Consider the following 27,629-nt stretch of genomic DNA (forward strand, 5'->3'; position numbering starts at 1 on the left):
TCTTTGGCTGCGTTGGGTCTTCATTGCTGCATACGGGCTTTCTCTAGTTGCGGCAAGAGGGGGCTACTCTTTGTTGCGGTGCGCAGGCTTCTCATTGCTGTGGCTTCTCTTGTTGTGGAGCACGGGCTCTAGGCGCAGGGGTTTCAGTAGTTGTGGCACGTGGGCTTAGTTGCTCTGTGGCATGTGGGATCTTCACAGACGAGGGATCGAACCCATGTCCCCTGCATTGGCAGGCGGATTCTTAACCACTGCACCAGCAGGGAAGTCCCTGTACCTCAGTTTTTTAAAAATTTCAGAAATAGCAGAAGTAAAACACTGGATCACTGGAATAGTAGTTAGTAAAATTTATTGCACACACACACAATCACACACACACACACACACACAACAGTTTGCAAACTGGGGCACTCAGAACATGGAAAGAGGCTCAAAGGTATATTTTTATAAAGCAGCTTATACAGTGAGGAGGCAGTGGTTGTTTATTCTTCACAGTGGTTGGTTATACTACTAAGAGTTTTCCTAGTGATAGGGAATGGGTTAAAAGTGGTTACCTCACATTAATTTTGGGGAAGTTTAAGTTTCGTTTATGATTTTCAGAGGCATTAACAAGAAATGGCCCAAGTTAAGTTTTGCTTGTTTTACAGAATAAGCTAAATTAAGTTTTACTTGTATGACTAACCTGATTTGTCTGCTCAGGGAATTTCCAAGTCTGGGCTCCATTTGTGTTTGATTTTTAACAATGTGAAAGTACACAATAGTCCTTAGCTGGATGCCAGGCACAAAGTAAGCATTCATTTAGCCATCATTATTAAGTGGTGTGCAAAGCATTTACTATATGTTTATTTACCCCATTTCTTTTTTGTCCTCCCTCCAAACCTCGTCTCATTGCCTCTACTTTGCTTCTCTTTGATCCTGAGCAAACTCTAACAACCTTGGGGCATCATCTATCCCAGCCACAGTCACTCTAAGCCTTGCTCTAGCCCTGATCTATTTGATCTTCATTCTCCTGTCTCTCCCTTCCCTTATCTCTCATTTTCTTCCCTGTCCTTCCCTCTCCCCTCTCTCCAGACTGTGCCTTTGGAGTCTAGAAGCTCTGATTTGCTGTATGGCTATGGACAAATAAGTCCTTTAATTGCTGAGTCTCAGTTTTCACATCTGAAAAATGGCAATAACAACATCTACTTTATATGATTGTTTTGCGCAGTAGATTATAATGTTCAAGTGCTCTGTAAATATACAGCGCCTTACAAGCGTTAGTTACTGGCGTCTCTCATCTCTATTCCCTTCCACTCTTCCTCTCCTTAGACTGTGGGACTTAGTGAATTCTTCCAAATGAAAGGTTAGGATTTAACGCCAATAGAAGTGCAGATTTGCTGGTTGGTCACGCCTTCCACGCCTAAAAGAACCAATCAGAGCGTCCGGAGAGTGGCGCGGCCTCTCTCCACTTGGAGGCCAACTTTTATAGAGCTTGCACTTTTCTCCGTCCTTGCGGACAGCTTGCTTTCGCCTTGCACCCCGGATTCTCGTCCTTGGAGGTGGGGGTCCTTCCCCTTCCTCATCTCAAACACCCAAATTTTGGCATCGCTAGAGGTGAATGGCGGGAACCGGAAGTGTGTGCAGCGGTGGCGGGTACCCGGCGAATCGGGTCCCAGGCGAATCGCCGGAAGTAACAATTGCTACGGGAAGTTTCCGCCAGCTTCGCTATGGCGGCGATCCCTCCAGACTCCTGGCAGCCGCCAAACGTATACTTGGAGACCAGGTGAGGGTCTGGCCTCTGGGCCTGGGCTGGCGGAGGCGACGCGGAGCCCAGGCTTAGCCGCGGGGCTGGGTTCCCGGCGCGCTCCTTCGGGAGGCCGACCTCCTCGTGGAGCCGCGGTCGTGGGGGCGGCCTGAGGGCTGAGTGGGGACCGCCAATGCCCGCGTCCGAGCTCCGCACCGACTCGCGCTGAGACTTTAGCGACAGAGGCCCGATTGACTTCCTCTCACCCCTCCGTTCATTCATCCTTTCATTCAACTAACGTGTATTGAATCTACAGGCCGGGGACGTAGGATCTGAGGGTCAGAGGTGGATAAAACACAGTCTTGCCTTTAGAAGCTTACAGTATAGTGAAAGAGACAGATTTGTAAATATTAAGGTTGTAAGTAGCACAGTTGTATAAACAGATTTTTAGGAGAACACAGGAAGAAGCACATTTATTCTCTCCTATCAAAGAGTGATAATATTGAGCACAAACAGCTAGTGCCATGCCCCTGATGTGTAGCATCCCATTTAGTTTAATCCTCTTAGCAACTCAGATCATGTAGGTACAATTCCAGCTTCTCTCCAGTTTTAGCAGGAGAAATGTCAAAATTTGCAGAGTAAATGGCTTGATTAAACCCATGTAGCTAGTAAGTAGGGGAACCTCATTTGGAGCCTGGTCTGTCTGCCTCACGTGCTAGGTTCTTTAGCCCCATTCATTCCATTGCCTCCTTGGAAAAAGTTAAAAGTGATCTTTCCAAAGTAGGACAAATAACCTTAAGTAACTTCTTACTACTACAACAGTATAAAATTGAAATTCTGTAGTCTGACCTTCATCCTGGCCTTTGCCTACCTCTCTCCCTACATCTGCTGTTCTCACATCAGCAGCCAAGTTCCAGCCATCGTCTTTCCATCTTTCTATTCTTGCCCATGCTGCTTTTCCATCAGCGCACAGTTCTCTGAGATGCTGCTCTTGCCCCTTGGCCATTTTCCCCACCTTCTTAATGAGAAAATTCTACTTTTTCTGGCCTCAACTTGAAAGTATGTTATTTCTGAATTCACCTGTTAGTTTTTTAATTACAACATAAATCAAAATTTAAATCCAAGCAGTTGTAGAAGTGTATAGAATAAGAAGTGAAAGCAACTCTTCTCTGTAAAAACACCATTAGTAGTTTGTTGGATGACCATCCAGATCTTTTTCTCTGTACACACAGGCATCTCTTTTACGTTCTATTTTTAAACAATAATAAGATTGTATGATCATATTATATATATATTTTTTTTTTCTGTAATTTGCTTTTCTTTCGCACACTAGTACATGCAGCCTTCCGTAGTATGGATATTTCATAATTTAGTCATTCCCTTTTTGAAGACTTAAATTGCTTCTCATATTTTTTTTTGTTAGGACAAATAACTGGCATAAACATCCTTGCACATATTGTATTCTTAAGCATTTTTGTAAGTTTCTCCATAGAATAGAAACTTAGAAGTTGAAATTGCTGTCAAAAGGTATGCACATTTCCAACTTGTATAGGTATTTTCTGATTGCCATTCCAAGAAGTTATTCCCTGTATTTTACAAATATCCACCAGAATGTTGCTCTGTGAGAGGAAAAGCACTTAGAACTGTATCCTGTACAGAGTAGTTGTTAATCCGTGTTGAATGTTAGGAGTGTGAAGGATGAATTGCCAGTAGAAAGGCTTTTAGAAAGCTATGTTCTAGCACATAGTACATTTATTAATAGAGTGCTTACACTGTGCTTGGCACTGGGTATTCAGGCTGTACAGAGTTGACTCAGTTCACACATTCTTGGAGCTTAAAGTCTAGGTGAGTGATGAAATGGAGGGGAAGGCACCTGTCCTAAGTCTTACTTCTTCCTTTTCCTTAGCACTACTTCTAGGGGAAAAGCACTCATCACATTGGGCAGGTATAAAGCTTTGAAGTAATCAGATTTTGCCTTTGTTGTACCCTTCCTAAATACACACAAACTGTACCTTTTTTTTTTTCCCATTAAATTTTTTAATGAATAGGTAGTAATTTACATAGCTCTAAACTACAAAAGCTTAAAAAAGATGTTCACTGAAAACCTTCCTGTCTCCCATTTACCCACTTTCCACCCCCACCCAGAAACTTATATATGTATAAATAAATTTGAATTCCCAATTTTTTAATGTCCAACTTAAAAAAAATTACAAATTAAGTGTAAGATTTTTTTCCCCTAATTCAGGGGTTGGTTATATTGGTTTCCAATGATCAGTGATTTCTTGTATACAAGGTGTTAGAATTTTTAGTTGTCCATGGTTATTTTGCTTAAAAGAAGTACCAGAAGCCCCTGCATGTTTTACTCAAAGGAGGTATCTGTGTTTATGTTATTTGCATTGTGTTGTTTTCCTTTGCTGAGCATGAAATCTGATATTTATCATAATTTCATGATTTATAAGCTTGAAAAGGAAGAGTCATGGAGCAGTCCCATAACGTTTCTGTCTGCTGTGACCTTGTTCTTGACTGGAGCTCTACTGTCCTCTCCCCCTGCAGCATGGGGATCATCGTGCTGGAGCTGTACTGGAAGCATGCTCCAAAGACTTGTAAGAACTTTGCTGAATTGGCTCGTCGAGGTTACTACAATGGCACCAAATTCCACAGAATCATCAAAGACTTTATGATCCAGGGAGGTGACCCAACAGGGACAGGTACAGTTAAGTCAACGTTAGTTTCTGAAGCCTCTGCTGTTATAACTGAGTAGAAGGTAGCCAGGGCTCTCTTCCACATACCAGGGACTGGGTTAGTTGATTCTGGTGACTACTTCTGCCCTTGCTAGCACACCCCCTTCCCCAAACACACACAAGTGGAATTGACCAGAAACCAATCTTGACTCCCGGACTCTATAGAGCTTCTCATAACTTCTGTGTATTGCTTACTAAGAGCAAATAATGTTTGCCTGAATTATAGTAATGCATAGAGTAGTCTGGATAATCAGGAGTAAAGAAGGACATTTTCAGTGTTTTGAGGAAAAGAAAATAGTGGGTTCTTAGATTGATTCATTCATTTAACAAATACTGAGCACCTGCCTTGTGTCATATATTTTTCTGAGCTCTGGGATATGGCTGTGCCTAGAGAAAAAAAACAAAACAAAACTTCCTGCTCTCAATAAAGCAGGAAAAGGATGTGGGGATGGGATTTTAGTAGAAAGGTCAGGGAAGTCCTGTCTGAAAGATGTGATTGGAACAGAGATCTGAAGGAAGTGAAGGAATGAACCTTGTGACTGAGAGAAGAACATTCCCATGGAGGGAAGAGTAGACCCAGAGGCTGTGAGTCAGGAGCCTAGATAGGAGATCATGTAGGACCTTGTAGGGCATAGTAGAGACTTTGGGTTTTATTCTGAATAAGATGGGAGCCATTAGAAGGTTTTGAGCAAAGGAGTGACATGATCTGACTTATTCTTTAAAAAGATCACTCTGGGAATTCCCTGGCGGTCCAGTGGTTAGGGGTCTGTGCTTCCACTGCAGGGGGCACGGGTTCGATCGCTGGTCGTCAGGGAACTAAGATCCCACATGCTGTGTGGCACAGCCAAAAAAAAAAAGGTCACTCTGACTGCTGTTTGGAGAATAGATGATGTGGGGCAAGAGTGAGAGCTGGGAACCAATTGGAAAGCTGTTGTAGTCATCCAGTCTAGATATATGTGGTTGGACTAGCCTAATAGTATAGACGGTGGTGAGAAGTGACTGGATTCAGGTTATGTTTTGATAGAAATGGAGCCAATGGGATTTGCTGAGGTTGGAAGCTGGGAAGGACAGGCGTGTGAGAAAGAGGTGGTCAAGAATGACTTCAAGGGTTTTAACTGGAGTTAAGTGAAATGTGAAGGTGGAGAGAGGAGCATGTTTGGAGGGGGAACATCAAAAATTTGGTTTTGGTTCTGGACACACTATGTTTGAAATGCTTGTCAGATCTTCTGGTGGAAATGTTGATTAATGGGATATGAGTGTAGAGTTCATGGAAAGGTTGGGGATGGAGGTATGAATTTGGGAGTTATCATTGTTGAGTTGGGATTTATTAGTGAAATTGGTAGATGCCAACATTTATAAGTTTCAAGGGCCCTTGCTTCCCAGTCTGCATTTTCTCTGCTAATTCCTATTCCTGCTCTTTTGCCTTTAAATAAGCTTGGTTCTCTCTGTGGCAGTTTTTTCTCAGTCTTTTTCTTCCTTGTCATTCTCAGTTGTCCTTTATCCTTTATGATGAAGAGGCATTCTAGTTTTTCAATATATATGGACGCATTTCAAAATATAGAATATAGAGGAAAGTAGAAAAAAGAATGGAAAAATCACTCATAAGAGGGAATTTCCTTGTGGTCCAGTGGTTAGGACTCTCTGGTTGGGGAGCTAAGATCCTGCAAGCCATGCGGCGTGGCCAAAAAAGAAAAGAAAAGGAAAAAAAAATCACTCATAAGTTTAGCTCCTAACCACCATTAGCTATTCCCCCAATGTCCCACCTCTCAGAAATGATGAACGTTAACTTTTGGCGGCCATTATTCTAGACATCTTTCATTTCAGATACCTAGTTAAAAGGATGGATAACTAGCTAGATGGAAATAATTTCAAGAGAATAGGCTATGTCATGCATGCTATTGTTTTTAAAACAAAAAGTATTTTATTTAATTTTGTATATACTTAACAGAAAAATTGACTTCCGGCTATGAAAGATGAGACAGTTAGTACTTAAATTTCTACCCATTCCTATTGTTTAGGGAAAACTTAGTTTTACTTGCTTCCTATGTTGGGAAAAACTCAATTCTTCCCTCCTGGGTTTTTCCTTTACTTTTATATGGTCGCACAGAACACTTCACTGACACTTCTGGTCACCAAATGTATGGAATTTTTTCCCCACAACAAGCAGTTCCCTGTGACACCAGCTGTGTTTGATTAATTTGCTAGAGCAGGTCAGAGAACTCAGGGAAACCTAAGTGCTTACTTACATTTACCAGTTTATTAAAGGATATTGTAAGGGATACAGATGAACAGAGATGCTTCAGGTGAGGTCTGGGAAGGTGCTGAGAATGGGAAATTCTGTCCCCATGGAGTTGGGGTGCATCATCCTCCCAGGGTGGATGTGTTCGTCTGCTTTGAAACTCTATAAACCCTGTACTATTGGGATTTTATGGAGGCTTCCTCATGTAGGCATGATCAATTATTAGCTCCATTTCTAGCCTTTCTCCCCTCCTTCCCTCTCTGGAGAAGGGGGTGGGGCAGGCACTGAAAATTCCAAGCTTCTAATCATGACTTGGTCTTTCTGGTGACCAGCCCCCATCCAGGATTCCACCCAGAGTCATCTCATTAGAACAAAAGATGGTCCTAGTGCTCTAATCACTTAGGAATTTATAAGGGTTTCAGGAGCCTGACCCTATCCCCTGTGTCAGGGATAGGGTCAAAGACCAAATATTAGAACAAGAGATGCTCCTGGTGTTCTTACCACTTAGGAATTTACAAAGGTTTTAGAGGCTCTGTATACATAGATACATCTTTTTTTCTATTATCTCACACCTGTCCTCCCTCCCTTGCTCCCACTTTTTTGTTGTTAGTTTTATTTTTCCTTATCAGAGTTTCCAGCATTTTCCATTCTGCACCCGTGAATCCCTCAGTTACAGTGTGGGTTCTACATTTCAGAGGGTTCAGTGCTCACCACTAGGCTTTTCTATTCACAAGTGGTAGAAGGCAGAATTTATTGTTGAGTGGTTTTTATTGCAAGGGCTGGAGGGTGTTATATTTTCAAACTCAATCATGTTTGAGAATTTCTGCCAGTTACGCTTATAGTTGAAAAAGATCATGGGGCTTCCCTGGTGGAGCAGTGGTTGAGAGTCCGCCTGCCAATGCAGGGGACACGGGTTCGTGCCCCGGCCTGGGAAGATCCCACATGCCACGGAGCGGCTGGGCCCGTGAGCCATGGCTGCTGAGCCTGCGCGTCCGGAGCCTGTGCTCCGCGGCAGGAGAGGCCACAACAGTGAGAGGCCCGCGTACCGAAAAAAAAAAAAAAAAAAAAAAAAAAAAAAAGATCATGACTTATTTACTGTTCTTGGGCCAGACTAATTCTCTCAGATCTTTTTAGACAATTCTGTTACATTGCCTTCTGGTTTTGAACATGGCTCTGGAGAATACTCAGGCCAGATTTACTCCTTCCTTCAGTTCAGGGAAATTTTTAAATTTGTATTTCTGAATATTTTCTCTGTTACACTTACTGGATTTTCTGTTTCAGGAAACTAGTTATTCCTTATTTCATTGCCTTTGCCTTCCATATCTGTCACATTTCTCCTGAGTAAGTGAGATGATATTTTTCTATTTTTTCCTGCATCCACTGAAATAATCTCAGACCTTTACTCTGTGCCTTATTCAGTTTTGAGCCCTGTTTATTCTGTTCTTTACTGCTCTAATTTATTTATTAGAGCTGTCTTGGTGTCATTTGGCTCTCAGTCTGTTTTCTCAGCTCTGCAATCTTTTCACCTTATTCTGTTGATTTGTTATCTTGTCTTTGAGCTCTTGTTTTCTTGGATTCTTATTTTTGTTGAAGCATCTGTAGCTGAGACAACCATGGAGAAGCCCTTCTTGGATTATATTTTCTCCCTTCTTTTTTTTTTTTTTTTTTTTTTCGGTACGCAGGCCTCTCACTGTTGTGGCCTCTCCCGTTGCGGAGCACAGGCTCCGGACGCGCAGGCTCAGCGGCCATGGCTCACGGCCCCAGCTGCTCTGCAGCATGTGGGATCTTCCCGGACCGGGGCGCACGAACCCGTGTCCCCTGCATCGGCAGGCGGACTCTCAACCACTGTGCCACCAGGGAAGCCCATATTTTCTCCCTTCTTTCTCTCCTTCCATTTGTTGTATATGTTTGCGTAGTCTCTGTGCCATTTCTTGTTGTCACATCCACACTTAACGTCGGAACCTGCATTGACCTTATCTTTTATTTGCTTGGGTACAGTGTAAGTGGATTCTCTTTGTCACTCTCCCTACCTTTGTGGGACCAGTCATCTTCCCCATCCCAAATGCTAGGTTGCTTTCTTTCCATTTTATTCTAGCCTGCTGAGGGTGTGGGAGAGAACACCAGCTCAGCCCACAGTGAGCCCCTGTGGGAGGGCTGACTTTTGTTCTATCTTCCCAGACTCCATGCCGGTGGTGTCCCTCTACCCCCACCCCAGGCCCTGGGTAGCCCCTGAGTACAGCTGTAGCAGAGGGAAAAGAGGCCTCATACCTTTTTTTCGTTTTCAGCTGGGTTTCTATAACAGAAGACATATTAGCGAGAGAAAAGCATACAAATTTATTTAATATAAGTTCTGCATGACATTTCCTTTATAGGGAAATGAAGACCTGAAGAAGGGGTTACCTTGAGCGTTTTTAGGCTAGGTTTGATAAAGAGTGGAAAGTTGTGGGGAAATGTGAGTGGACAAAAGGGTTATGAGTATAAGCTCAGTGTAGTAAACTAGGAGAGACTTAGCAAGGCTTGTTCATTCAGATTCCTCTTGGGTGTCCCTCTTTCATGAAAGTAGGGATGTTCCTTTCCTCCAGGTATATGGAGGGGACCTCTCATTTGAGAGTCTTATGACCCACTTCAGAGGAATGTCAGAAAGTCCTTCCTGCACCTGCTGTTTCTCACATTCCTTCAACTTGAAATACTCATTATGCCAGGGTGCCTAATTTTGGAGTAGCATGTCCTGATCCCTGTCATGGCCCTGTGTTCCTCCACCTGACTAAGGTGGTCGTTGCTATTATCTTGACCTGCCACTCCTGAGCGCCTGTGGTGTGTGGGCTTCTGTCTTCAAGGGCTTCTTAACTTCTTCAGGGTTGTTCACCCACTCCCCTTGTTGGCTTCTCAAAATTGGATGGTATTTCTGAGAATTCTCTGGGTGACACTCCTCCTTTCCTGATTACTACTTTTCAGGAGTGCAGGCAGAAGGATCTCTTATTTCTTTCCCTGACTGACTCTTTTCAGAATCTTTGGAATAAGTTTGTCTCCCTTTTCTTATTTGGTTGTTGCTGATGAATTTTTGGCTTTGAAAGAAAGTGAATTTTTTGTGTTTGCTTCATCAGTTATTGGGGAAGGCTGAGTCTAATTCTGCTTCAGTCCACTTTCTTTATCTGAAAATGTCCTGTCAACACTTTGTTGTACTTCTTTCCTGTCTTCTTCCTCTTTCTTGTTGTTATGAGATAAAATTTTAATTCATAACACCAGTGAACTGAGAGTTCTTGATTAGTGTACAAGAATTGGAAGTGACTCAGATGTGAGTGCTCTTGTCAGAACTTCCCTGTATTTCTGTAATTAGTTTGCAATCCTTCATAATGTCACATTTCCATGAGGTAATTTTAATGAAATTGAATCACTCAAAAGATTTCCAAATAATTGCGTCCAGCCTCAAGTATAGTGAGCCTGTTGGCAGGCTTATGGTGGAAGGCAAACAGGAGTTAGGCCCTCCTGGGTCACTAGTATGGACTGCTGGCTGACTAGGTAACATAATTTTTGCTGAACATCTCAGATGACCAGCATGTGGCATTCTGGGCTCTTCAGCAGGTCGATGTAGCTTTTCTATCCCCGATGTATCCTTTCTGTCCCTCAGTCCGGCTCCTCTGGAACTATACTTTCCATGTCTTTCTTTCTTTCTTTTTTTTTTTTTTAATTAATTAATTTATTTTTGGCCGCACTGGGTCTTCGTTGCTGCGTGCAGGCTTTTCTAATTGTGGTGAACAGGGGCTACTCTTCATTGTGGTATGTGGGTTTCTCATTGTGGTGGCTTCTCTTGTTGTGGAGCACAGGCTCTAGGCGCGAGGGCTTCAGTAGTTGTGGCACATTGGCTCAGTAGTTGTGGCTCGTGGGCTCTAGAGCACGGGCTCAGTAGTTGTGGCACACGGGCTTAGTTGCTCCGTGGCATGTGGGATCTTCCCAGACCAGGGATCGAACCCGTGTCCCCTGCATTGGCAGGCGGATTCTTAACCACTGTGCCACCAGGAAAGTCCTCCAGGGTCTTTCTGATACACCTTTGCCAGATGTTTTCTCAATTCAGATGTCTTTGACCTCCTGCTTCATTTTAAACCATTTTCTTCTTTTAAATTTCCTTTATTGTAATAACTCTATGCTGGATCTTCTCTTAGCCCTCTGAATGTCTTTTCTCTGTTTTCTACTAACTTCTTCTCTTTATCCTCTTCCTATAAGACATGGCATCCTATCAAGCTCTTCCTTTCACGTTTCCAGCTCTGCACTTAGCCTCACAGTGCTCACCAGCTGCCATGATTACAGTGATTAATTATGTGCTGATTATGCTGTGTGTCACCCTCACTCTGATTTCATCTCACCTCTTAGTAGCTCCAGGAACACCTGAAATTTAACGTGTTGAACAGCAAGCTCTTGTTAATTTTATTCATTTGATGAATATTTGCTAAGAATCTGTGGGGTATCCTGTACTATTCTAAGGCCTGTGAGGAGTATTTAAGCATTAGAAGCCAAGGCATTTTTCTCTTCTTTGCAGAGAACCCTGCCCTGCCAAGAAGACAGTGTATTCATTATAAGAAACAACTAGAAAGTAATAATATGATAAATATGCAAATGCATGGTGGTATGCTATGGATTATGTATAGAACATTTGTTGGAATAATTCATAATGAGAGAAAAAGTACAGTGGAATGGGGTTAGAATGGGATGGAGTAATATTTTGAGGTGGGCCTTGAAGGAAATGTAGAATTTTAACTTTTGAGAGGACAGGGAAGGGCATTTTATTGATAGATTTAGGAAGAAGAGTGAATACAGAATGGAGGCACAAGTGACACACCTGTAGGGTGTGAAGGAGAACCCACCACCCCAGGTGTCGCGTCTCATGCTGGACTGGCTCTGTGACGTGACCCAGCCACCTCTCCACGCCCAGGACAGATGCATAAAATGTGATTTCTAAGACCCCCGAACTGCATGCTTAGGGGAGAGTAAGGGAGGAGCAGTTTGGGGCAGAGTGCACAGAGTAGTAGGAGACAGCATGGGGGTTAAGATCGGGCCAGTTCATGGAGACTCCCAGATGGGAGTTCAGATTTGAATTAGCATCATTCAGGGACCATATGGGACTCTTGATTAGAAAAATGTGTGAGGACATTTAATCCAGCCGTGATATACGGCAAGGTAGTATAGTGGGGTGAACAGAGGGTCGTGGAGCCCGCTGGGCTTGGGGTTGAATCTTGGCTTCACACGAACACTTACTAAGTGTTATGTTAGACAACTTATGTGACCTTGCTGAGCCTTCTTATATATAAATGGGGAGTGTGGTTATATGTACCTCATGAGGATTGTTGTGAGTAGTAAACGAGCAGATGTTTATAAAATGGTTAGCACAGGTTCAACACAAAATAGGAGCTCAAAAAAGTATGGGTGTTTATTATTTATTTTGGTTGTTAATTCATTTAACAAATGTCTGTTGGACTCCAGGCATTATTCTAAGAGCTGGGGATACAATAATGAATAAGAAAGCCCTCATGGAACTCTCATTCTGGTGGGAGAGGCAGTGAACAAATAAGTACGTAGTACACTGTCAGGTTGTACATGACAAATGATATGGAAAAAATGATGTACAAGGGGTTAGAGCAGGGATTCTCAGCCTTGGCAGTACTGACATTTTAAGCTGGACAATTCTTTGTTGTGGGGGCCGTCCTGTGTATTGTAGAATGTTCAGCTGCATCCCTGACCTCTACTCCCTAGATGCCAGTAGAAGTCCTCGGTGTGACAGCCAAAAATGTCTCCACGCATTGTTCAGTGTCCCCAGGGGGCAGAGTCACCCCTGGTTGAGAACCACTGGGATAGTGAGGGAGGTGCTACTGTGGATAGTGTGATTAGGGAAGACCTCTCTGATAAGAAGGAATTTGAGCAGAGCTCTGGATAAAATAAAGTAATGAACCATGAGAATGTCAGGGACAAGGACAATCCAGAGGGAATGGCAGTCAGAGGTCTTAGAACCAGAATGTGCTCCGCAAGAAACAGCACAGAGGCCACTGTGGCTGGAGCAGGTGAGTGAGGGGGAGAGTGGCAGGAGGTATCAGAGAACCAGATCATGGAAAGTCTTGTAAGTTGTGATGAAGACTTTGGACTTTGTCTGAAGTGTGATGAAATGTCACTGGAGGATTTTGAGCAGAGGACTGCCATGATGAGACTTGTTTTAAAAGGATCCCCTGACTTCCACATGCAGAATAGACTGGTGTGGAAAGCAGGAGGCAAGGCCGGAAGCAGGGAGATGAATTAGAAACTTTCATTGTTGTCAAAGCTAAAGCTTATAGTTTGCACTATGGTGATAGGGGTTCTGTTGGTTCTGGTCCTCTGGGAAGCACATGCCAAGACAGAGTGAGAAATCCAAGAGATTTAATGGGGTAACACTTGTGAAAGGTAAAGGGGGGAGGGAGCAAGTATTGGAAGGAGAAGTCTTCACATATCAGTGCAGGTCTAACTTCTGTGAAAGGAGAGAGGGAAGTGGAGAAGGAGCCAGTAGAGGAAAATGAAGAGCTGCCAGTAAGGTGGGATTTCAAGAAAGGTGACATCAACTGTCCGATGCTGCTGTTGGATCAGGCAGGGTGAGGCCTGAGGATTGACCAGTGGATTTAATGACAACGTGGTGGTTCTGATGACCTTGACAAGAGCAGTTTCAGGGAAGTGGTGAGGGCAAACATCTGAATGGAGAGCGTTCAAGAGGCTGGAGAAGAAGTGGGATGGGTTTTTTCTGGAAATTGATGAAGAGAAATGGGGAGATACTTGGAAGACAGTGTTGTTGTCATTTTTCCAAAATGTGAAATAGTAATACCATGTTTTTATGCTGATAGGAGTGATCTATCAGAAAGAAAAACTGATACAGGAGAAGGGAAAATTGTACCTGCAAAGTTCCTTAAAGGTGAATGGGATTGATTAGTATGTGGTGGTGGGATAGTCATTTGAACAATTTATTTATACAGTGTATTAATAATGGATGAAGCAAGGTAAATGGGTAGAGATGTAGGAAGGAAAGTGGATTTGGTGATGAGAACATGTGAAAGCTTTCTTCCTTTTTCTCAGTGAAATAAGAAGCAAAGTTATCCACAAAGGGCAAGGAGCAGAGGGGGAATGGTGGAGGTTTGAAGACAGAGGAACTGGCGTAAACTTGGCCAGACTGCCTCCCAAGGTGGACTGTTGGTCACAACCTACAGTCGTCTCTCAAAGAAAATGCTCAGATTATCTCAGTTAAAGGAGGCTCATCATCACTGATACTACTGTGTTTGCTTCATGTTATATACTACATGGTTTCCATGCATTGTCTTATTTAATTCTTATAACAGTCCTATGAGACATAAGTGCTACTACTGTTCCTATTTTTTGGACAAGGAAACTGGGGCTTAGAGAGGGTAAGTATATTGCTTAAGGTTACACAGCTAGTAAGTGGTGGAGTGGGAACCGAAATCCAGATCTCTCTGACCCCAAAGGCAAGTGAGGAAAAGAGGACTCTATCTTAAGAGCTAAAGCTTCTTGGAGAACTGTAGTATTGTTTGCTGTGTTAGATCTGGTATCTGGCATTTGCCCTGGTAATCCAATAGTAGCTCCACTAGTCAGTTCACCCTTCCTACTGTTACTAACAAAGTGATTGTATCAATTTGGGATGCTTCTGGCTGCAAGTAACAGAAAACTCAAACCACAGAGGCTTAAACAAAGAGAGCTTTTGTTTTTCTCACATAACAAAATGTCTGGAGGTAAGCAGTTGCAGGCACTGGTTCATCTGCCCAGCAGAGTTGTCAGGGACCCAGCCTTGCTGTGTCCTTCCACTCCATCATTCTCAGTGTGTTGGCCTTTGGTCTCAAACTTGTCTTATGGTTGCCAGGTGGCTGCTGCTGCTCCTGACATCACCTCTGCTTTCAAAGAAGGAAGATGAGGAAAGAGCTATGGGTGAAAGACAAGAGTGTGTTGTCCTTTTTTAATCAGGAAAGCTATAGCTTTCCTAGAAGCTCTACTCAGTGGCTACTGTTTATGTCAGTAAGTCAGAACTGGGTCATCTGGCAACCCCTAGCTGCTAACGGGACTGGTCAGTACCTGCCTTTTCTGTCTCTGAGGTTGAGGTAGGCCATGGAGAAGGGGTTGGAAATGCTCAGAGGATATTTGCGGTATGTGTTAGAGGCTCTCTTGCTGGAAGAGAGGCTTTGATTGGTTTGGTTAGTTGCCTTCTTGTGTCGAATGCCCCAGGCAGAGCTTTCATGTAGGCCTCCTAATGGCTAACTGGCTGACCTGTGGCTGCTTTAGGGCTGGATATTAATCCGTGATTCCATCAGCTGTGGCATGGGAGTGGTAGGCACAGGCAGCACCAAGTATGGTAATCTTTGTGTAAGAGACCACTCTCCATGTCTTAGATGCCACTCTAGTTCATCTTGAGAGGTTTCTACAGTCAGTGAGCAGGAGAAGGAAGAAGCACATCAGAGCAGTCTTGGGGATAAGACAGGTTTTTTGTTTTTGTTTTTTAAAGAAACAGAAAGCACAGATCATAAAGAAAAAGATTAAGGAATTTCAACTGCAAAAAATTCTTTGCATGAGAAGATCCCATTAAAAGAGTGAAAAAAGTAGGAAGATGGCGGAAGAGTAAGACGCGGAGATCGCCTTCCTCCAAACATTTAGAGAAGAGCTAACACCTATCCTTCTCAAACTTTTCCAAAATATAGCAGAGGGAGGAACACTCCCAAACTCATTCTACGAGGCCACCATCACCTTGATACCAAAACCAGACAAAGATGTCACAAAGAAAGAAAACTACAGGCCAATATCACTGATGAACATAGATGCAAAAATCCTCAACAAAATACTAGCAAACAGAATCCAACAGCACGTTAAAAGGATCATACACCATGATCAAGTGGGGTTTATTCCAGGAATGCAAGGATTCTTCAATATATGCAAAACAATCAATGTGATAAACCATATTAACAAATTGAAGGAGAAAAACCATATGATCATCTCAATAGATGCAGAGAAAGCTTTCGACAAAATTTAACACACATTTATGATAAAAACCCTGCAGAAAGTAGGCATAGAGGTGAACTTTGCTCAACATAATAAAGGCCATATATGACAAACCCACAGCCAACATCGTCCTCAATGGTGAAAAACTGAAAGCATTTCCGCTAAGATCAGGAACAAGACAAGGTTGCCCACTCTCACCACTCTTATTCAACATAGTTTTGGAAGTTTTAGCCACAGCAATCACAGAAGAAAAGGAAATAAAAGGAATCCAAATCAGAAAAGAAGAAGTAAAGCTGTCACTGTTTGCAGATGACATGATACTATACATAAAGAATCCTAAAGATGCTACCAGAAAACTACTAGAGCTAATCAATGAATTTGGTAAAGTAGCAGGATACAAAATTAATGCACAGAAATCTCTGGCATTCCTATACACTAATGAAAAATCTGAAAGTGAAACAAGAAAACACTCCCATTTACCATTGCAACAAAAAGAATAAAATATCTAGGAATAAACCTACCTAAGGAGACAAAAGACCTGTATGCAGAAAATTATAAGACACTGATGAAAGAAATTAAAGATGATACAAATAGATGGAGAGATATACCATGTTCTTGGATTGGAAGAATCAACATTGTGAAAATGACTCTACTACCCAAAGCAATCTACAGATTCAATGCAATCCCTATCAAACTACCACTGGCATTTTTGACAGAACTAGAACAAAAAATTGCACAATTTATATGGAAACACCAAAGACCCCGAATAGCCAAAGCAACCTTGAGAACAAAAAACGGAGCTGGAGGAATCAGGCTCCCTGACTTCAGACTATACTACAAAGCTGCAGTAATCAAGACAGTACGGTACTGGCACCAAAACAGGAAGATAGATCAATGGAACAGGATAGAAAGCCCAGAGATAAACCCACGCACATATGGTCACCTTTTCTTTGATAAAGGAGGCAGGAATGTACAGTGGAGAAAGGACAGCCTCTTCAATAAGTGGTGCTTGGAAAACTGGACAGGTACATGTAAAAGTATGAGATTAGATCATTTCCTAACACCATACACAAAAATAAGCTCAAAATGGATTAAAGACCTAAATGTAAGTCTAGAAACTATCAAACTCTTAGAGGAAAACATAGGCAGAACACTCTATGACATAAATCACAGCAAGATCCTTTTTGACCCACCTCCTAGAGAAATGGAAATAAAAACAAAAATAAACAAATGGGACCTAATGAAACTTCAAAGCTTTGGCACAGCAAAGGAAACCATAAACAAGACCAAAAGACAACCCTCAGAATGGGAGAAAATATTTGCAAATGAAGCAACTGATAAAGGATTAATCTCCAAAATTTATAAGCAGTTCATGCAGCTGAATAACAAAAAAACGAACAACCCAATCCAAAAATGGGCAGAAGACCTAAATAGACATTTCTCCAAAGAAGATATACAGACTGCCAACAAACACATGAAAGAATGCTCAACTTCATTAATCATTAGAGAAATGCAAATCAAAACTACAGTGAGATATCATCTCACACCAGTCAGAATGGCCATCATCAAAAAATCTAGAAACAATAAATGCTGAAGAGGGTGTGGAGAAAAGGTAATCCTCTTGCACTGTTGGTGGGAATGTAAATTGATACAGCCACAGTGGAGAACAGTATGCAGGTTCCTTAAAAAACTACAAATAGAACTACCGTATGACCCAGCAATCCCACTACTGGGCATATACCCTGAGAAAACCATAATTCAGAAAGAGTCATGTACCAACGGAGATGGAAACAACCTAAGTGTCCATCATCGGATGAATGGATAAAGAAGATGTGGCACATATATACAATGGAATATTACTCAGCCATAGAAAGAAACGAAATTGAGCTATTTGTAATGAGGTGGATAGACCTAGAGTCTGTCACACAGAGTGAAGTAAGTCAGAAAGAGAAAGACAAATACTGTATGCTAACACATATATATGGAATTTAAGAAAAAAAAATGTCATGAAGAACCTAGGGGTAAGACAGGAATAAAGACACAGACCTACTAGAGAATGGACTTGAGGATATGGGGAGGGGGAAGGGTAAGCTGTGACAAAGCGAGAGAGTGGCATGGACATATATACACTACCAAACGTAAGGTAGATAGCTAGTGGGAAGCAGCCGCATAGCACAGGGAGATCAGCTCGTGCTTTGTGACCACCTGGAGGGGTGGGATAGGGAGGATGGGAGGGAGGGAGACGCAAGAGGGAAGAGATACGGGAACATATGTATATGTATAACTGATTCACTTTGTTATAAAGCAGAAAAAAAAAGTGAAAAAAGTAAACTGGAAAAAAGTATTTGCAAAAGCATTAACTGACAAAGGATTAGTGTCTAGAATAATCCTGCTAATAAAATATATATAAATTTTAAAATGTGAAACCACTCGGTAGAAATGTGGCTGTTGACAGGAGGGAAGCTAAATAGCCAGTAAACAGGAAATTACGCACAGCTTCAGGGAAACGCAGTTTAAAACACACAAGAGATCTGACACCTTTCAGAACGACAAACATTAGAAAAAGCCTGGCAAAAGGACCTCGAGCAGTAAGGGTAAGAGTGAGAGCACTGTGGGTGGGGCGCACATTGGGGCCACTTCTGGCAAGATAGTTGGGGAAATCTAGTAATGGTGAAATGCTGATACACTGTGAGCCTGCATATCCCCCATGAGGTATAGTCCTTGAGAGCTCCTGCACTTGTGTTTGGGAGACAGTATAAGAATGGTTATTGCAGCATGGTTTATGATAGCAAAAACATTGGAAAGATCCTAACTATCCATCACCGTGAGAAAAGATGGTGTTGTAATCATTTAGTGGAACGAATGCTACAGAGAGCTGCATGGAACAAAATGGATGAATATCACTTACAGTGGTGACCCAGAAAAAGCTAACTGAAGAAGAATATATAGAGTATAATACCATTTATATAAACCTAAAAACATGCAAACAACAGTACATTTGTTTAGGGATGCATACAATATGTAGTAGAAAAGAAAATGCACGGAAATGACAAAACTCCTGGTCAGAAAGGGTAGTGGTGACCTGAGAGGAAAATGAGATCCTTCACAGCAGTTGTTAGCTCTTGGGGGAGTGGTGGAGTTGGGGTAGGGAAACAGGGTGTGTGTGCCTGGGGTCTTCGACTGGATTGGCCACACTTTATTTCTTGAGGGGAGGCTGCACAGTTGTTTGTCGTATTATTCTTTGTATCTTTTTATGTCTGAAATATTAAATACATTGAATAAATGTTTAAAGGAGAGGGCAGAAGAGTGGAAGAACTTTGAGGGCACAGAGTTTGGAAAACAGGCCTGTGCCTGTCTCCCTTGTATCTGTACTAGAGGAGGCACACAGCACGTTTTTACCACAGAGCTTCCTAATTTTTGGCTTTATATGTGATCATTGACATCTGTTGCCTGCTGTGCACCAGAGAACTCTTTAATCACTCCCTGTCCATTTCTCCACTATTCTGCATGCCCAAAGGAGTGTTTTGATTGGAATTATTTGTCTTTCTGACAATTTGCTGCAAACCCTACTGAGTTGAATTAGGTTATGAAAAGATAACATATTATGATTAAATGGTGCCTTCGAGGCCCAAACTACTTGCAGTTGGTCAAACTATGCCTAGTGAGTGAAGTGGGGCTTCCATGCCCTTTCCTCTCATCTCCTTCCGATTGCTTAAGCCCCCAGGCTTTATCTGTGACTCTTGACTGGCCTATCCTGTTTGTGGTGCCATTCATATGTTCGGTTTCAGTTCCTTGAGAGTGGGGCCCTGAGGTTCTGGCAGTCCTTGGCTTGCAGAGATCACACTTCCAAGGCTCAGCCTGCAGACAGACAGTGCACTGCTGAGCTTCATCCTCATCATGCTCATTCAAGCCCTGGAGGTAGGGCTTGACCTTAGTTTGTCCCCATAGCCCTCTTTCTCCTCTCTCATCTTCAGCCCTAGCACTTCTACTAACCAACCCCCCACCCCAAGCTCAAGCAGGAACCTTGACTCTGTAGTCAGAGGGAACATACTGCTTATATAATTGCTGTTTGGAGGTATACTGGCATGTTGGAATTTTTGGAATGAATTTTTGCATAGTTTGGTAGTTCAGTAATTTTCCAGAAGCATGGGTAGCCTGGGCCAGGTGGGAGGTTTCCCCAACTCTGTTAACATTCACCCCCATTCCTCTTTGCATGAGAACAGCGTTTTCTTCCTGAACCGGGGGCTGTGACAGGCTCCCTGTGATGGAGCATCCTAAAAGACACAGCAAAGGATTTTTTTACCATGGAAACACCTTGGCAGGGCCCAGGGGCCTCTGGGGGTGGACATGGTGCTTTAACATGCTACTTTCACAGCAGGCTGTAAGAGGAAGTGAGCTCCTTGCCTCTGGCCTGTTTCCTGTCTGCCAGGCAAGCAGAGTAAGCTGATAAATCTGTTCACTTTGTTTCAGGCTGTTTTGTCTTGACTGGTCAACTTGGAGAAACCAAAGTAGTTCAACAAGACATATGGTTGACTAAATAATTAAGAGAGGTATCTCCTATTAGGACATTTTTTCCTATGGAAAAATCTTATTTAACGTATCATTTTTCTCTAACAACAAAACCTGGGTGCCCAGAACAGCAAGGGTATGGACTCTTGTGGATATATAAATAACCTGTGATGTTGCTAGCAAATCATTCCCAATGCCATGTTTCTTCATATTCTCCTTACAGCATACTGCTTCTCCTCCCAATGAATTCTCCCTACTGTAATATTATTCTTTTCTGCCACATTGCCACTCAGCACTGTCCTTGTTTCTCCTTAAGCTAGTTATCTTTGACTTAAATGAATTTTATTTTCCTTCATCTAGGTTAAGGATGACAAATAGGTTTCAATTCTTATGCTGTATCTGATCCATTAAAAATGGCTGCCTGGATTTCTGGGTTGATAAGGATTCAGAGCCCAGTCTAAGCTCAGCAGGGAAGAGTGCTGATTGATTAGCAGTGTCTGTGATGGACATAGGGTCAGGACTTGGAGCACTCCTGTCTAAAGTACCCGTAAAAATGTAAAAAATTAGGAAACCTCTTAACACATCAAACCATGAATGGTGGTTATTTGTAGATGGTTAGATTACAGGGGACTTTAATGTTCCTTTGATAATGATCTATGTTTTCTACATTTTGACAGTGAAAATGTATCACTTTCATAAGCAGGAAAAAAACACTCAGTGTTATTTTGAAAAGAAACGTCTTACCTAACTGAAACCAGTGACTTGAATGTGCTGTGCCAATGCTTGATTCTGCTGCCGGGCTGTGTAGTTGCAGTGTACTTAGCACAGTGCTAGGCATGCTCACTGATTTTCCTTGCCTGTACTCCAAAAGTCATTTAACCCTGGACTGTGGTTCTTGGTGTGAGGTGGAATGTGGGCTGATTGGTTTCCTGTCTTCTAACTGGCAGGTCGAGGTGGTGCATCTATCTATGGCAAGCAGTTTGAAGATGAACTTCATCCAGACTTGAAATTCACAGGTAGGTATATGACCTGTCTGGACTGGGTAGGAAGAGGGAGTGGATTTTAAAAGCTCACTCTTTTGGCTGTGATTCAAGGTGAATGCCTGACACCGTGGCCCGGTGCCATGTAGCTGCCCAGCTGCAGAGCCACAAAGAGCGCTGGCGGATTAGAGAAAGCGGCCTCAAGAGTCCTGAGCGATTCAGAGTGCCGATCTGAGTGATCTTGATTCTAACTACTTGTTGAATGTTGCTGTTATAAGCTTCCTCAAAGAAGCAGTTGACCTTCTTGAATTTTTGAGGGGAATTGAGAACATGGTCCAGAGTTTAGCAGGGATCATGATGGATAGAGGCTAGGGAGTAGGTGAAGACAAGGAAGATGAGGCCATCGGGTAGTGCAGTTTTTAGCCCTTGTGCAAGGGCAGAGAGCCTGCCCTGAGGGGAAGGTTGTCTGGTCGGGTGGTTGGTCTGGCTTCTTTTTATCCCTAGGCTGGTGTTGCAGATCCAGGCTGGAGCTATTGGGGTTATTCATACTCTTTCCTCTCTTCCTTTTTCCCGCCAGGGGCTGGAATTCTCGCAATGGCCAATGCCGGGCCAGACACCAACGGCAGCCAGTTCTTTGTGACCCTGGCTCCCACTCAGTGGCTTGACGGCAAGCACACCATTTTTGGCCGTGTGTGCCAGGGTATAGGAATGGTGAATCGAGTAGGAATGGTGGAAACAAACTCCCAGGACCGTCCTGTGGACGATGTGAAGATCATTAAGGCATACCCTTCTGGGTAGACTTGCCGCACTCTTGCGCACGCCCAGGTCTTCTGAGATGGCCCCAGTGAACCAGTTTCCAGATGACCTAGAATGACACGTAACTCTAAACTGCATTTTGGTCTTGCAAATCTGAGGCGCTGAGGAGGCCTGGGGTCTTGGGTGAGTTAGAGATGGAAGTGTATTTTAATAGGATGCTTCTTTTCTCTTCCCCAGTGCCTGTGTTAACAGAGCATTTGCAGAAATGCCCATGCGTGATTGTTCACAGGTTACTGCTCACTGCAAATGACCCATACTGCTCCTTCTTGTGTGTATCTGCTCTATACACTTGGAACGAAATGAAGCCAACTCTGTCATTTCGCAGTGCCTAACCAGCCTCTTCTTGCAGAAATTTATATTCTGGGCTACACTGCAGTCTTTGGTGGCTGACAGCCGTAGAATTCAAAACCAAGTAGTGTCTATCAGCCTTCTTAACTGTGTGCACCCCCTATTTCAGTCTCTTGCCTTTGTTCTTCCAGGGATTGTATGCATCTCTCTATATATTTTCCCTCTCAAAACCAGAACATCAACACTGCTGTTTCCGACACTTAGACATCCCACGCAAAGCCACATTGAATTTTTGCCAAGTGAAAAATGCATCCAACAATCAAGTTTCTAAGAATGTGTCAAGTGGGGAATGATAATGTGTAATAATTGAGAAATTAATTTATTAAAAAGAAGCAGAAGCATTGACCATTTTTTCCCCAGGAAGGAGTAGAAATCTATAGTGAGCATACGGAAAGACTATGAATTCTTCTTAAAAAGCAGTATCCTCATAAAGGAGAAGCACCACTTAAGTTTTTTTTTTTTTTTTTTTTTTGCGGTACGCGGGCCTCTTACTGTTGTGGCCTCTCCCGTTGCGGAGCACAGGCTCCAGACGCGCAGGCTCAGCGGCCGTGGCTCACGGGCATAGCTGCTCTGTGGGATGTGGGATCTTCCTGGACTGGGGCACGAACCCGTGTCCCTTGCATCGGCAGGCGGACTTTCAACCACTGCGCCACCAGGGAAGCCCACCACTTAAGTTTTTTAACCTAAGACTTTAGAGAAACTAGATAAGAGATTTTATATATATATTTTTTAATCTTTCTGATTTTTTTAGGGAGGGGGCGGTGAGAGAAAGGAAGTTAATACCTATGGAATACATAGAACTTCCAAAATAAAATGCCATTGATGGTTGAAATCACTGCTGTAGTTTGATTTTAAATATTGTATGAGGTTCTAACAGCCATTTGGACCTCTGAACCCTTTCAAGTAGTATTGCAGGACTGATATTCAAGTTTTCATATCATTTTAGGTTTTTGCATCTCTAGTAGACTTCTCCCATCCAATAGTAGGTTTGACTTTAAAAAAGCAGCACCAAAGAAAGAAGTGATGTTGATTAGCATTTCTGAGTGAGGGGGAATCCCCTGTAGATTGACCAAGTGGATGTGCTGAGAGACCTGAACCATTCCCTGAACTTGGAAGAGATACACCTGCATGTCATCACAAGCCCAGAGGCAAAATGTGTTGTGGTGTTTGTTTTCTTTTTTTTTTTTTTGCGGTACACGGACCTCTCACTGTTGTGGCCTCTCCCATTGCGGAGCACAGGCTCCGGACGCGCAGGTTCAGAGGCCATGGCTCACGGGCCCAGCCGCTCCGCGACATGTGGGATCTTGCCGGACCGGGGCACGAACCCGTGTCCCCTGCATCGGCAGGCGGACTCTCAACCACTGCGCCACCAGGGAAGCCCCATTGTGTTTGTTTTCTTAAATGGGTAGTTTGTTGATTGAAAAGGGGATTATAGCTTAACTGTTCATCCTTATCACTCTACATATTTTGGAAATGGTGATTTACTTTATGGAATGGCCAAACAAGGTTCTGTTCCCCAAGCCTTCCCCATGTTCAGCCTCTTTCTCCATCTCTCTGTCTCTTTTCTCTGAAAAACAAAAAAGCAAAACCCATCAACAAACTATATAAATGACTTTGTAACCTCCCAGAGATGGTTTTGGGGTATAGAGTACTATTCTGGGAAAATAGAAATATATTTCTTTCAGCCTGGACTGGGTGGACATAATTGGACCCACCTCTAGGAGCAAGGAATAAGACACTCAACCACTGACCTTCCAGAATTATAATCCTGAAAATCCCTGCTTTCACCCAGGTCATTGAGAGAGGTGGAAACATATCATCGCTACTTTGAGAAGTAAAGAAGGTTGTGATTACACTGGGAAGAGCTACACAGGCACAGGTCCTTGTTTCTGGATAATATACCAGATGTATGCCGAGGTGATCACACATGCAACATATGCCAGTTTTCCTAAAGGATGTGACCTCAAAGAGTAAAACTTGAACTGTTTCAGTTTCCAGTGATTCTGCCAGTTAGCCAGAGATATAGAAATTCCTGACTCTGTGTAAAGGGAGCTTGCGTAAAAGGAATCCTGGTTGATCCTTTCGTCATACGAGTGTCTACACCCTCTCTGGAAAAGTACAGTTACGACAAGTCTTGTGGAAGTGGGGTGTGCTAGGGCACAGATAGCTCATTTCAGTCACAGCTCAGATAGATCAAGGTGAAGGTAGGTTACGCAGAGAATGCAGGATGAGTTTGTAACTTAGATGGAGATTAATGAAGATAGGTTGTGGGACTGTGAGAGCTAATCAAGGGACAGGAGATATATAGCTTTGGTGGGAAGGGTAGGAGATTCCAGACTTTTTAGAGAAGGCTTGAAGTTGGGAGTAGATAAGCCAACGAAAGAAGCCTTCAAACAACTGCCCATGGGATGGGTTAGAAGTTTGGTACCCAGACTGGAAAGTGCGTGGCCCCCAAGGGTCTTAGCCCAGGGCTTCTCACTCTTTGCCACACTCAAGAATCACTGGGGAGCCTGCTAGAAAGCAGATCCGGATTCAGCATCCGGCTAGAGATTCTGGGTTTCTAACCAGCTCCCAGGAGATGGTGACTGCTGGTCCAGATACTACACTTTGAGTGGTGAGAGCCTAAAGGTCATGTTTATCAACATGAAATTGGGGTGGGGAGTGGTTCCTAGAGCATGGAGCAATCAGGACAATAACCTTCTCTTCTGCCTCCTAGACCAGTAGTGGTCTTAGAAAACGGAAGGGATTCAAAGCTCTTGGCTTTGGCTGCTAAGATTGAGCTTTAAGAAACAATGCTCTTCCACCTTCCGTTCCCATTTAGTACACCGCGGACATCAGACCATGTGTGACACTAAGATCCTGTGAGGGTACCAGCGTGGGTGAGATGGTATGGTTCAGTAGATATCACAGAAATTCAGGGGAGAGGTCATCAGCAATTATGACACTGAGGATAAAGGGCTCTGGAACCAGACGCCAGAGTTCAGAGCCCAGCTTCACTGCTTAGCAGCAGTGTGATGAACTATTAATAGTTTCTTAATCTCTCTGTGCCTTAGTTTCCTCAACTATAAAATGAGGATAATGGTCCTAACCTCGTAAGGCTATTGTGAAGATTAAATGAGCTAGAGCAGGTACTTAGAACAGGGACCAGTATTTAGGAAACAGCTGTCCTTATTACCGGCGGCCCTTGAAGCCACCACATACTTCTGCCTTTTCACACCAACGTTTCAGCAGCCTGACCTTGCACACCTCTCCCTCCCGCTGGGCTAACCTCTGAGAGCAAAAGCCCTTGTCTTATTCCCCTCTGGGAGTTCTCTTAGCACCTTATGCAATTCTTTGAGGTTATTGCTGAATAAATCAAATTAAAAATTGTTCTCTGTCAGGAAAAGATTTGAGATCCATTTGCAGAAATAATAGCATTACCCCAAGTCTCCAAACCCAGGCTTTAGCTGGTATGGTAGCAAAGCCTTTCCACTAAGCCCTGTGGAAGTCCTCAGCTTGATTTATTTTTGGACTGTGTCTCCAGAATATGTCAAAATAGCTTTCCCTGCACAAGGGAAACGATTCCTACCCTCAGATCCTCGAGCCAATCTGAGCTGTCACCGTGGCCCCTTCTGGCACTACATTCTTGCAACGTGTGGAGGAGGAAACATTGAAGAGCACATTTGTTTAAGTGGCAGAGTTTACTGCCTACAAAGCACTTCATGGCCTCAGAGCCCTGTTGCCTGTAGGGTAGATTACTATTTTTCAGGTAAATATTGGATAGGGATCTTCCAGCAACATTTTTTTTACAGTTAAAAGAGGGGAGAAAAACAAAAAAAGGAAGCAAAGTATAGGGGAAGAAAACATGTTAGGGTCTCACTCTAAGGCCGGCTTGGTCTGATTTTGAAAAATGGGTCCTTATTTGTTCTTCCAAGTAGGTAATCCATGATCCCTAACTGTCTGAAACCACAGATGGCCAGTTTTGGGTCAGGTTTGTGGACAGTGAGATGTGAGGCTTTTGTGTGACCTTGGGTGAATCACTTTACCTCTGAAACTTGGTTTTCTCATTCATCAAACGAAGATCAGAGCAAGGCCCCTATTAGCCCTAAATTTCTGAATCTAGGTCATTCTGAGAAGATTCCTTCAGCTGCCGAATTTCCATTTAGAATGCTGTTTTGGAAATTTGCCACTAGAGGCCAGTGTGAATACAGTTTAGCCTTGCAGCTTCTTCAAACGGCAGATGCCTACCAATGCCTTTTCATGATTCTAAGCCAGGCCTGGCACCCCTTGGGTGTGGAAAACCAGCAGCTGCTCAGACTGAGTGGGGCCAGAATTGAGACATCAGCCTGGCATTGAAAAGGCCTGGGAAGACTGTCGGCACAGGCCCGCCAGCCCTCTTTCCTGTCTACTGGACTAGATGGAGGAGAAGCCCTCCGTGCATGATGAGGGTGCTTGAGCCCCTGTGCCCGGGGCCTGGTTCTGTAGCATGCCTCATTGTAAAGAGCCAGCTCCCTCGTAGCCACTTAATATTGCACTTTACAGTTGAAGCCATTCATTCAGCAAGTAATCTTGGAGCCCCTCTTTTAGGCCCAGCAATAGCAAATATTTTCAGAGTCAACCAGAAGGAACCTTAGAGGACTTCCCTGGTGATGCAGTGGGTAAGAATCCGCCTGCCAGTGCAGGGGACACAGGTTCAAGCCCTGGTCTGGGAAGATCCCACATGCCGTGGAGCAACTAAGCCCCTGCGCCACAACTGCTGAGCCCACGTGCCACAACTACTGAATCCCGTGCTCCTAGGGCCTGTGCTCAGCAACAAGAGAAGCCACCACAATGAGAAGCCCGCTCGCCGCAACTAGAGAAAGCCCGCATGCAGTAACAAAGACCCAATGCAGCCAAAAGTAAATAAGTGAATAAATTTATTAAAAAAAAAAGAACCTTAGAAGAAATTATTGCCCTTTCTCTGTTCCATGGTCTGTGGAAGCTTCTTATATGTATTTTTCTCTTAATCTCCAAAGCCATCTTCTGAGGTTGGCATTATTATGCCCGTTTGCAGGTGAGCAGACTGAGGACCAAAGACAAGTAGCACTGAGCCTTGTACAAAGTGAATGAATGTATGGAATAACAGGCCCAGTGTTGCAGGGCTAGTAAAAGGCATGTCTAGGACTTGAACTTGAGAACTTCTGATCCCAAGTTTAGCCCTTTTATCTCTACCTTTGACGTACAGAGGAGGAAGATGAGGTGCAGAAAAAGAGAATGATCTGGTGGCAGGGTAGGCATTAGGACCCAAAACT

The 27,629-nt window shown here is 43.3% G+C and overlaps 1 protein-coding gene across 2 annotated transcripts; it reads left to right on the forward strand.

The window, feature by feature from the left end:
* The first annotated feature begins 1,691 nt into the window (after window positions 1-1,691).
* On the forward strand, window positions 1,692-27,629 carry PPIL1 (peptidylprolyl isomerase like 1). Of its 2 annotated transcripts, XM_029244048.1 has the most exons (4): window positions 1,692-1,759; window positions 4,274-4,428; window positions 21,163-21,231; window positions 21,773-22,682. In XM_029244048.1, exons 1-4 carry the CDS (start codon window positions 1,704-1,706, stop codon window positions 21,991-21,993), a joined length of 501 nt encoding a protein of 166 aa, XP_029099881.1. In that variant the 5' UTR covers window positions 1,692-1,703; the 3' UTR covers window positions 21,994-22,682. The 2 variants fall into 2 exon arrangements, with proteins under 2 accessions (XP_029099881.1, XP_029099878.1); XM_029244045.1 differs by lacking the exon at window positions 1,692-1,759 and having other exon boundaries at window positions 4,197-4,428; window positions 21,773-27,629.

Source organism: Monodon monoceros, unplaced genomic scaffold (genome assembly GCF_005190385.1).
Source record: "Monodon monoceros isolate NGI ecotype Baffin Bay Population unplaced genomic scaffold, NGI_Narwhal_1 Super_Scaffold_3, whole genome shotgun sequence".
In the NCBI taxonomy this organism is placed as follows: domain Eukaryota; kingdom Metazoa; phylum Chordata; class Mammalia; order Artiodactyla; family Monodontidae; genus Monodon; species Monodon monoceros.